At 39.9% G+C, this 12,235-nt stretch overlaps 1 protein-coding gene across 1 annotated transcript in view; it reads left to right on the forward strand.

The window, feature by feature from the left end:
- The window catches only part of STK4 (serine/threonine kinase 4), a 48,324-nt gene that overhangs the window by 10,482 nt on the left and 25,607 nt on the right, over nt 1-12,235 (forward strand). The window contains exon 9 of the mRNA XM_059827013.1: nt 971-1,157. Within this exon, the coding sequence (XP_059682996.1) occupies nt 971-1,157 (187 nt within the window). The remainder of the gene's footprint in view (nt 1-970; nt 1,158-12,235) is intronic.

Genomic DNA, 12,235 nt, shown 5'->3' on the forward strand with positions numbered 1-12,235 from the left:
ATCCTTGTAACAAAACATGAGCATCTCATCCAAGGTGAGATGCCTAGAAACTCCGCTGTCACTAGGAAGTGAATTCTTTTGTTGTAGTTGGATACCTGGTCTAAATTTCCAAGAAACTAAATAGATTGTGGAAATTTTGACCTTGTTCTTCATGAAATCCTAGTCACAATGCATACTTAGTGAAGCATACACTACCTAATGAAACTACTGCCTCTGGCTAACGTAACTATCTGCCAGGAATAGTACCACCAGAATTTGTTTCAGGAGCTTGTGTTTCCCTACAGAGTCAGTCTTTTGAGCCTTGACAGCAATAATTCAAACTTCTATAATATTAGTACCTGTTAACATATGGAAAGATAAATAATTTTCTTCTGGAAACAATGACTAGACTTTGAAAATTTAATTCCGTTTTAAAGATTTGCAAATTCAGTTATTTTTTCTTCAGTGCTTCTGAAGTTTATAGCAAGTAAAACTACATAAATATTAAAGACAAACTCCTAAAAAATACAGCGATCATTTTTCTTCAGCGTGGCACAAGCACTCCAGGCTTAGACCTATTGCTGTCTAATGACTCCTCAGTGAACTGTACCACTTGAGATAGGGGTTTTAGGTCAACTGTTAAAACTGGCAACATGAATAGAAACACTAATGACTGAATGAGTATTGTAATCTACTCTTACAGACAGGTCACCAGGTCAGAAATGAGGTACAAGTTGCATTGAGAAGCTTTTGCTGGTTATTTATCTGTTCTCTTATTTATCAAGCTGGCAGAAAAGTATGAAGACTTTTCATTACCTGCTTGGAGATAACAGGGAGAGAACTAAGTGCATAAAATAAAATGTCGTTAGTTTCCGTGTGTATCTGTAAAAATCACTAAATTAGTAAGACTTCCTAGCATCCTTGAATACAGACACTTTTCATGGAACTTCTCCACCATTAGTAAAAATGTATTTACGGCATCCTTGTACAGGAAGAAGATGAAACAGATTCCGGTACCATGGTGAGAGCGAGCGGAGATGAAACTGGTACCATAAGAGCTGTCAACACAATGAGTGATGGAGCCAACACAATGATAGAACATGATGGCACCTTGGAATCCCAGTTGGGTACAATGGTCATAAACACAGAAGAGGAAGAGGAGGAGGGCACCATGAAAAGTAAGAAAACTTCTTTAACTTCTAGAAAATTGCTTAGGACCTAATGTAGGCTATGATATGTATTCCCAACCTGCTTTGATAATTTTGGTAGCTTATTGTGGTGTCTTTTGGTTGTAGCGAATTAAAACTTTTAAGTCAATGCCCTCTGGCAGTAGAAAGGCGCTTTCTAGGACCAAGTTTCAAGCTATTCTTTTTAGTCTTGCAGTTGGTATAGCTGGTGAGTTGTGCACAATTTCCACAAGCTTCTGTGCTGATTGAATAAGATCTGATTCTAGCTAGTACGGTTTTTTGTTGGTTCTTTTTTGTCTCTTTTTGTCTTTTTCACAGAATGTAGAGGAGGGAGACTTTAGCAAAGGGTTAATAAAAAAATTTGTGCTGATTTAGAAGGTTATCTGGCTGTAACCTGGCACCTGAAAACAGCAAGTCTGTTTCAGAACTGATAAATCAAATTAAGGGCTACATTTATGAAAAGACAAATATCTTGCGCTTTTCAAGCACAGCAAGGCACGCAGTGGGAGGAGCCAGCATCTCACCAGACTTAGGTGTTTCTCTAGTGTTACTTTAATCACTAAGGACAACTGAATAAGCTGTGTGTTGCTGTTCTGAGACATTCAAGTTGAAATCCGTTCCACCCCAAAATAGAAAAGCTTACTAAAACTACAACCCTTGTCGTAGGATGTAAGATTTAAAACGTTGTGACTTTGATCCCTGTTAGTCTATGGAAGACCTCACAGCTTTTAACCCTGGAAAAGGCGTTAAAAATCTTTTTTTTTTTATTAAAGAGATGGCAGGGAGAGCCTCCTTGGAAAAGTATGACTAGAAGAAAAAGATCTTTTCTCAGTTACGGATTCTCATAGAAATCTGCTCCCTCAGATTTGGTAGGCTCAGCAGTATTGAAGCAGAGGTAGTCGTAGATTACTCAGCTGGCCAGCACGGATGTTTGTTCAAGGACCAAGGAAAGTACTGAGTGGGGGGGCTCAGCAGTAGTAAAATATGACCGTCATAGGCAAGACCTGTGTTTTTGGCTCTTGCACTGCTTCCAAAGACTTCACTGGCCATCTGATTTTGAGCCTTTAGCTATTGTGGGGGAGGAAAAAATTCTCAACAGGAGTTTGGAAAAATCCTTTTCTCCGGCATTTCTGTCTTGAAAGCTGCTTCTGTGTGTGGAAAGTGAAAATTTCCTCCAAAGTGAAATTTCAGCAGAACCAGTTTAAAGAGTTTTCCGAACTTTGGTTCAGCACATTAAAACCCAGAGGTGTCAGCCCAGGTAGCAGCTTGTGGCAACAAAGACGACGAAGTAACGCCATCGGGTTTTATGGAACAAAGCAAGGAGATGGATGCTTAGAGTAGCTAAAAGGTCACCCAAAGAGTGGGACATGTTAACAGCCTTAAATAAATCAAGTGAAGTTGCAATTTCTTTACAAATAGACAGCACTGTTATCTTCTCATCAGCAGTGTGTACTGTTCCATTTCGTGGTTCACGGTAACAGGTTTTACTGTCTGTGGTGCTCCTGCACTGGCTACCAAAGGTGTGTAAGTAAAGCGCCTCTTCAGTTTACCTTCCTGTGTTTAACATGTGCTTATCTTCTCAGCGTCTTTTTAAGATTGCAGTGCTTATAACTCAAAAGCATCTAATTCTCTCTACAAAGTAGTGTACAGAGGTTCGAGGAGATGCCTTTGGTAATATCTCTTTTCCAAGGACATACTCTCACTTTGAGCAGAATCAGTTACGAGGATATAGCAATGTCTTTAACATAGTGTAGTCTCTAACCTCAAGAGGGAGCTCCAGAACAAGCTCTGAGAGCTCTAGCTCTCTGTGACTAGAAAGTCGAGTTTTTATTTTAAACCCCCATTACACTTCAGACTTCTTAAAAACACTCTGTTCTTCAACTGCTGCTGTATAACAGTATTCAAAGCCGAGTATGCGGCAGAAGTGCTTGAGCAGCTCTGCCTTCTGGAGGAAGCGTTTTGACATCCTGGGTGCAAGTGATGGTTGACACTGGTACCGCTTTCATGTCGATGGGTTTCACACAGTAGTATCTGGTGAAACCCAGCTGCGCTCAGCGCTCGCTCTGCTGCAGGTTGTGCTGCATTTTAATAACTTGTACCTTGATTCCAAGAAATCTGATGTTGATGATTGTACCAGACTAAAACTTAACTTTTCCTTAACACCTTATTCTCCTCCTTCCCCAGTAGCATAATTCTGAGATTCTGGCTGCTGCACAGAGCAGTTCTGTGTTTGTTTCTTGGACGCCCTGCAAGGCAGTGTCTTTGAGCAGCTTGCCCTTCATGTGAATTGCCTATAACTCCATTTTTCAGCTTTCCCTTTCTGTATTCGTGTTCTCATAACATGCAGTTAAATTGATTCTGCCTGCTGCAGAATTCTCTGGAGCAAGTTCTTTTTGTAACCTTAAATATAAATGTAATAATTCTGTTTGGAAACCGCTGAGTTTGAAGAAGCTTCGTTGATTCATATTTTTAAAAACATCTATATTTAATTTGGCAGCTTGTGTCATGACTCACAATAAAACCTGCTTTAAGTCAACAAAAAAGTTCTGATTTTTCTTGCGTGGCATTAGTAGGAGAATTCAGCTTCCCTAGGTGTCTTGGGCTTTTTAACTGCAGGTTTCTGAGCTTGTGTTCTAGCCCTTCCTCCTAATTTAAAAAAAAATAAATCTGTGTCTTCACCAGTTTTTTTTTTTTGTTTTATTTCTTTTTAATGTAAAAAGTGCTTACAGGACATTGAAATATGATGCTGTAGATAGGATTGTCTTAAAAATCTCTAGCAAACAACTTCCAATAGCCTTGCATAAATCAGTTCATGACTTGTCAGGCTCAGAGAAAAAGCATTCTTAAATTCCAGTGTTTTACATTGTAGGGGAAGTTTTGGTTTGTAGTCAATTAAGCTGTAATTCTGTTTGCTTAAATTCTTTCATTTGCTTGGCTTTTTTCTGGGCACTCAATACTCGGGCAGGATTAAAAATGCCACTAGGACATTCTGCTAGGCATTTTGAAAGCACTCAAGTGATTGCCTGCAACTGCAGATACTAAATTGTGCTGCGACACATTTTACTTATAAATCGATTGCTAACCGATTACTTATGGATTGCAGTTAAACTATTCCAGGAAAACTTTGGAAGTAGCTGAAGAACTACAGATGAACAATCATTTGTAATAACAGTCATTTCCATTGTGCTTGAGAGCTGGAATAACTTTTGAACTGGTAATATGACTGAAATCATATTTTTAAAGTTTTTCTGTGAGACAATAGGTAGTGCTAGTAAACAGTGCGGCATTTTTTACTCTTTCTTTTTTTACTTTTTCTGCTTTATTTGCTGTAGGTCTTTAAATACTGGAAACTTGGCATGAGTTTGTCTCTTCAATTTAAAGAGTGGAACATAATTTTATAATAAAGCAGATAAACATGTTGCCTTCCTTGGACTCTGCAATATGATCAGATCCAAGTGAAATAGGATCTAGTTTGTCTTGTACTATAATCTGTCCTATTTTCTATGTTAAAGTGCCTCTTGCTTGTTTAAGCACCAAAAAACTGACACTGGCGTATGTAGAACTGCCAACAGTGGTGTGAGTTGGGCTGTCTGGTTTTTGGGTCAAGATGAATAAGGGATTTGGAGAGGATTGAAGAATTTGGGTGTGGGGTTTTTGTTAATGCAGCACACATGCAGTAGAGTCTGGTGCAGAGGTAGCCCAGAAGCTGTAATAACACTGTTGCCTCGACGTCAATAATGTAATGTGCAGGTAAAAATTCTTAGTAGCTTGTGAATGTTTAAAATAAAAAATTCTAGGTTTAAGTCTTATAATAAAGTTAGGGGTGGTTGGGTTTTGTTACGCTTTTACCACGCCCATGCTGCTAAGCGTGGTTGTGTCCTTTTCAAAAGATATTTCCACTTTTCAGGGGAGATTGGGTTTCATTAGCAAATTAAATGGGCTGAGATGCAAACTTGGCAATTTCCTATTAGAAGAATGATAGAGAGTAAGCTTGTTAGTCTTGCTGGCTTTGCAAGACGTCCAGTGGGTGACACTTAAACCTACCAGAGAAGCGTTACTGCCAAGACTCAGGAAACTTTTTGTCTCCATTAATTAACCTGTAATTTTTCATGTAAAGCAATGACTGTAAAAGCTGTAATCTGAACAGCAGAATGAATATGGATGGCAGAAGGTTTATGTGATTGCATTAATATTATAATTGAATAAAGTATTACTGGTATGCAGCTGAGGTAGCTACAGGTGGTGTAATATCAGTAGTTGTCCAAAAAAGTGCAGATGCATGTTAGCCAAATAGCTGATGCAGGTACTGGAGAGAATAGCTCCACGTTTTGTCAGGATTTACATCATGGCTATGTCAAAGATATTGGCTGTGTTTTGCCTCTGGTTTTCCCCATAGACAATAGCTCTTCACAGCTGCTTCCCACTACTTAGTGTTATTAATGTCCAGTGGTATGTTTCTGTGTTTAAAATAAATTGGGCCATTTAGGCATAATTGGACCATAAAACACTCTTAGCAGTATGCACTTAAATAACACACTGTTTATAGAAACACCTGCATTGATTAAAATCTTCTCGAACTGTAAGAAGCATTGTATTGCCCCTCTTGAGGTGTGGAGAATATAAATCTTCAGAGATAAGTCTTCTAGCTGTGTTACTTTCTGACTTTTATCTTAATAGCAGCCTTGCTGGCAAACTTGATATAAACAGCGGCCAGCACAGTTTGTTTAAGAATATCAAGTTGTGTAGACATGCAGGCAGTATTTTTGAGTGATGGGAGGAGTTGTATATGCTGTCATTTTGTTGTTGGGTTTTTGCTGTGGGTTTTGTTTTTTCTGTTTGCGTAGTGGTGGGCTACTGGACTTCTGTGCAGTGTGTTAGCGATTGAAATAGTGGTTCTGTGCAGACTGAAGCATGAAGAAAAATTAAGTCCAGGATCTAAGTTGGATGCTTGTCCACCCTCGGTTGTCCTGAATATTTGACAAAGCTTTAATGCTAAGACAAAGTTAATCATCTGTTAATATTTCTATGTTCAGAGACACTGAAATTGGAGAAAGAGATTTATGTGTTTAACACAGCTAATTTTGCAGTTCCTAACACTTGATTATTAAGCACCCCTGCATTTGTGATGGTGGGGGATAGAAAGTAGGGGGGTTATTTATGGTGGTTTTTTTCTGGACAGAAGCATTGTCTTGAGGAAGAGCAGAAGTATGACTAACAGAGTTCTGAATAGCATACAGGAGGCAATATGTTTCAGGAGACCCAACGAAGAGACAGAGTAGCAGAGTAGTAGTAAATCACTTAGTACATCTCTGTCCCATATGCATGCATATATTTGCATGTACAGGCAAACTGTAACCTACCTGCCTCTTCTAAGAATAAACTCACTTCCTACTGGATCAAAGTAAACCCTGGAGAATGCTTTTCTCCTGAACAGGAATGAGGAAAACTCTATATATTCTTAAATTCCTTAATTGCAGAAGTTGAAAAACCAAATTCATTTTTACCAGCAGATTTTCAAGCTTCAGGAATAAAGTGCTCATTGCCATGTCATTTTCTGTTCTCTCTCTATAAGCAAAGGAGTTTCTGGGTCACGAATAGACAGGGTGTTAGCAAATGCTAACTTGCTTATATGCCATTTGGGGAGCCTGAGCTGTTGCCCACAGCGTGCTGGACCTGAAGATTGCAGCCCTGTTGATGAGGTTGTTTCTCATTAAGATTCATCAGCACCTGAGCCAGGTGATGCAGGATATGAAATGTTCACTTTTTTCCTGATGCCCCTTCACATCTTGCTGCCTGTGTCACGTACTGTAGTTGCTGGACTAAATTAGCAATTCAAGCTAATGAGGTGAAAGACCTAGGTGTCCACTGAAATTTTGGATGGAGGAAGAAAGCTGCTATATATTTATAATCTTTTCTGAGTTTTTATGTAAAAGAGATCCAAAAGGAGGTAACCTGGTCTTAAACAGCTTTCATTACTGTGAGGATTTCCTCCTCTTTTCAGAAAGAGTCCTCAGTTATATACACCACAGCTTTGGATGAGTGTTGGTACTCTTTTCCTTAGATGACTTTGATGTCTTATATTCATTAAAAGACATTAGTTAGGATACCTAGTGTTGAATTTTATGGTCATTTAGGAGCACCTTCTTAATAGCAGGACCTGTCAGGTATGTTCTGCTTTGATTTAGTTTGAGATAGCCCATAATTATGGGAAGACTTGTCCTCATAAGCTTCAATAGATATGAAGTGTTATGTGGTCTGCTTTTAATGTGAGGAAATTTCAGCTTGTGTTGCCATGGGGTGAATTCATTAATGATGGAGCGCTTTTTGCTCTGGTTGAATAAATTGGCATCTCTGCTCTGCTGCATAAAATGACTCAGTCCTGTTCATACTGTACAAATTATGCTGTCCAGCTGCTAAAGTTCATCTGTGATCTCTAAGAAATAGCCTGAAGCAAATAAAACTGAAATTCCGTTTGAAATTTAATATTAATGAAGTGTTGCTTGCGCATAATCATCAGATGCCGTTTTGTGCATCCTAAATACATGTGCATTTTAAGCCTTAAAGTTACATAATTCAATCTAAAGCAGACAGAGAGGAACTTACAAAGACTACTGGGGACCAAGCCTGTTATGTGAGAAGTCAGAGAAAGATCTGTGCTTATTTAGACCACTCAAATGAAAGATGACATTGGATATTAGAAGTCTTTAAAAAAAAAAAAATTAAAAAGGGCAAGGAGGGAAGGTGAACACTCCAGAGGAGAATGGTTTGAGTGCCGAAGAGCTGAGGCTTGCTCAAGAACAAGTGCATATACACTGGCTACCCATAAACTTCAGAATGGAGATGAGAGGGTTTATAACTCCGGGAGAACAGCAAGCCTGTCAACAGCAAGAACAAAGCAAACCAATTGCTTTACAATAGCTCTTGATCCCTCTGTGAAAGGGCCTATATAATCTTGTATATTACAGCAGAAGACTGTGCTGCTTGTCCCAGGGGATTCTTTCTGGCCTTATGTCTGACAAAAGGCAGTGATAGCTCTTCTTTCTTTAAAGTTAACATGAGTGCTCTTCACTGCATCTCTGCAGAGCTGTTTTGAGCTCCTGCTCACTGGGGTGCATCTTCCTGAGCCTTGTGCAGGGCATTCGTGGTACTTTCCTAGCACAAGTCAACTTAAAAATTTTTGGTCTTGTTGCTGCTGACACCTCATTCTCATAAACACAAGTATTCTCCAGAGCCAAGGCCAGTTGTTTTTCTAAAGATTGCAGCCTCCTGAAATCTTGACAAATACATACACATGTACCAACTATAATGTTTTATTTTGATATTGCTAATGTAGTAATTGATCACTTCATTGTTGTTGGTTTACATTACCCTCTTTGTAGATTAATTTGTAGCATCTTCTCCTGACTGTTCCTAGCCACAACTTGAGTTCCAGTTGTTGTGATATAAGGGAGGATATCTCTCACCGTGGCTTCAAGAATAGGTACTTTAAGTATTAACTGTATAAACTGACTTGAGTAAAGAGCACACAAAATGTGTTCCTGAGGTTATCTTACACTCTTTCATTACAAGCTTTGTGACTCTAGAATATTTATCCTAGGTAGATAACAGCAATCTCTTTCAAGAGGAAGGAATAATAAAACAAGGATTCTTCTGCTGTGAAGTTTGAGTAGAGAAGAATAATTTCAGAGAAAAGCAGAAATTCTAGTTTCATTACTCAGCAGTGTTGTTCAGATAGATAGAAGGACTTTGTAAATGCTACTTGCCTTTTGAAAGCATCCTTTGAAGCTCATGAGCTTCTGAAAATTTTCAATTGTGAGAGCTAATTTGACAAAATCAACAAAATGAGTGCTTTGATTTCTGGAACTAGATGATACTGAATGATCTGGTTTCACAGATATTCTTTACTGCTGGAAAAAATGGAAATCTCTTGCTGGTTTAATTGACTTTGCTGTTTCTTCTTTATCATTCTATTTTCTCTGCAGCATCATATGGAAATAGAAATGTCTTGAAGGCTCTCCACACCTTCATTGTCATCTTTTGCTTGGTGTGAGGAGGTCTGTATGCTGCAGTCAGCCACTAAGACTGACCTCTTCTATTCCCTCAAGTATTCAGACAAGTGACATTTTTTTGGGAGGGAGCACATTGTTTAAGTTTTTACTTAAAACTTGCCCTTGCTGTAGCCTGGCAGGGGAGAGGATCCAGTGCTGAGGCCACTGGCTGTTGCTGATGTTGCCTCGCTGGCTTCTGGCAGTGCCTTGCCTGTGTCTGTCAGTCGTCTTTTGGCTTGTCTGGGCTGTTTGTGCTTTGGGTAAGGACTGTCCCCGCTTGCATGGTACCACATGCAGTTGGACTTTGCTTTCCAGTGCTGAAAGAGTAACACTAATACTGAAATCAGTAGTAAACTCCTTTAAAATTCAAAATATAAGGGGATATTTGTTGCTCACAACTTACAGCACTCTCTACCTTTGGACCCACCAATTTCAGATCTTTTTTCTGTTCTCACACACAACAATGCTGATGTTCTTATACTTTTCTAAACATGACTTTATACTAGGCAGTGAGTTTTCCGCGGAGGGCTTCTGCTCTTCACCGCCCAGCAGGCTGAACGACGAGCGGTCCTCCCCGCGCCTGTGGCTCCGTACAGCTCACCCAAAGCTGCAATTCTGCAGTCAGCTGGACCAGCTCCAGTAGAGCTGTGGTGTTCCATTTGCGTAATTAATACAGCTCCTAAAAGATGACTGCGTATCTAAATGGTAGACCGTTAATGGCTCCAGGGAGCTCTCGTGGCTCATCCTCGTAAGCAACTCTTTCGGTTCCAAAATAAATGCATGGTGAAGCCTTTCTTGTCACCGCAGGGTGACCTTCTCTTCTCTGGTTCTTCTCTGCCACACTTGTGATCTCACTTTCTGTCAAATGTTCATATTTTAGTCTAACCCTGTAAAACTAGGAAGTTAAATGCTTTTTGGCACAGACATGTTTTACGTGGTGTCATCTGTCAGCAGCATCTGCTTCTTCAAATAGCAGTGATCGATTTTTGTCTACAGCTGCCTGTTATCAAAATCTTAAAGATATAGCAGTGTGATTCTTGTGTTGAATTAATAGCAGATCATCCTTGGAAAGATGACACTGCTGTTAAGTGGAAGGATTGACGAAAAGAAATCCAGTCATGCTGGGATGATAATTGATTTGGTGTGATGTCTTTCTGTCTCCAGGAGCATTTCTGTCGGTCTTGCTGCATACGCACCCCTACCGAGATCATAGCAGCAACTAAAATTTCAGACACCTTAGATCTGTATTCTGGATATTTTTCATTTTATATTATCTTTTTTCCATTTTTTTTTGGTCAGTTAGCAATCTCTATTTTAATCAGTCTAAACAAAAATGCAAACCAACACTAAATAAAGATGCAGTGTTACATGTTGATGTATTGAAATGTACTGAAATTGGTGACTAACCGTACTAAAATTGGTGACTAAATGTTGAAAGGCCTAAGGTGACTGCAAGGTTAGAGGTGTCTGACAGCGGGTGTGAAGAGCGTGAGTCGCAGAAGAGCTTGGCTTGCCAAGGGCCTCTGGAGGTCATCAGTCCGGTTCCCCGTGCGATGGCTGGGACCAAGTGCAACGTCAGATCTGGTTGCTCAGGGCCTTGCACAGTCACTCCAGCCCTGCTCCATTGCACAACCCTCCCTGTTATGAAAACTTTCTTATGTTCAGCTGAGTTGCCCTTGCTGCAGTTCAGACCTTTCCTCTTATCCTTTCGCCGGGGGGAGCGGGGCTCTGATGGCCTGTTGGGATGGGAGACGGCAGCTAGAGCCCCTCCTGCCCTCCCCAGGCTGAACAAACCCCCTTCCCTCCCACCCTCTTGGCCTGGCAGAGACCCCTTTGGTGTCCCAGCAGCCTTCTGCTGCAGCCCCCCAGCTTTTCGGTCATTTGTACTGGTGGGGCTGAAAATCCAGGATTATAAACTACCATCACCACTTTATGTGCTTCCTTCTTTGTCTGTTTCCTTTCTACATGAAAACAGAAGTTTTATTAAATGAAGCTTGGGTTTGGATATGCCTTTTGAGAATTCAGTGATACTACAATAGGTTGTTGTTCAGTAGATGTAACTAGTTCTTTACAAATATTGCAGTTCTTGGTAAAATACAAGATGTGGGGAAATGAGCATGATTACTTTAAGCGACAGTCTTTTTAAAAAAATAAATAAATAGAAAAGAACTGCATAAGCCAATGTCACTGGAGTGAATGCTTGCTTTCAAAGTCTCCTGTGCTGCAAACAGTTGTTTTCAAAACATAGAGTACAAGCTTGACTTAGATTTTCTGGTTTTTTTCCTAGGAAGCCTGAACTACGGCGACCTAGGCTGGCTGTCAGTAAGCTGTGTATAGATTAGCCTAGGTAGTTATGAATGCCTGTATTGCTACAAAATTTGCTGGTGTTAAACATTGCCACAATTGGCCATAACAACTGCTTCAAACAGGCTGGACTGCAGCAGAATACAAGGGGTGTATTTACCTCATTCTAAATAAATGTTTTATCGCTTAGCAGTAATTGGATTGCTATTGTATTTCAGTAATTATTCCCAACAGCAAATCTGTTCTCTACTTTGCAGACATGTTCCCTGACTGACCTTCACGCAGCCTGTCTGAAGGTGTCTTTCTTGATCTAATTCTCTACAATGAGGTTTTTGTTTTTTAAAAAAAGGGGAACTACTGCCAGGGGTAGAATAATTTGTCTTTGCTCCAGTTGTCATAGTGCAAAAGTATAAGCACTTCAGTTCATGCTTGAGCTTTTAGCTGACCCTGGAGAGGCAGTACGATGCAGTGCTTTTTCAGAATGCATCGTGACATTTCAGGCTATGTAGAACCACGCTTCTCTCCGTATCACAACCCAAATATCCTGCCAAGATTTCTCATACTTTGCGGAAATTTGTTCTGTATTTAACATGTCTATAGACAAATAACTTCCTAAAGTATCTCATAGCTGACCAAGGAATTCATACATTTGTCTGAGGATCAGACAGAGTCTGCCAGGGAAGTTCTGGATCACTGGATGGCAGTTTTATGTGCAAG

The sequence above is a fragment of the Gavia stellata genome, chromosome 20 (assembly GCF_030936135.1).
Source record: "Gavia stellata isolate bGavSte3 chromosome 20, bGavSte3.hap2, whole genome shotgun sequence".
NCBI classification, from domain to species: domain Eukaryota; kingdom Metazoa; phylum Chordata; class Aves; order Gaviiformes; family Gaviidae; genus Gavia; species Gavia stellata.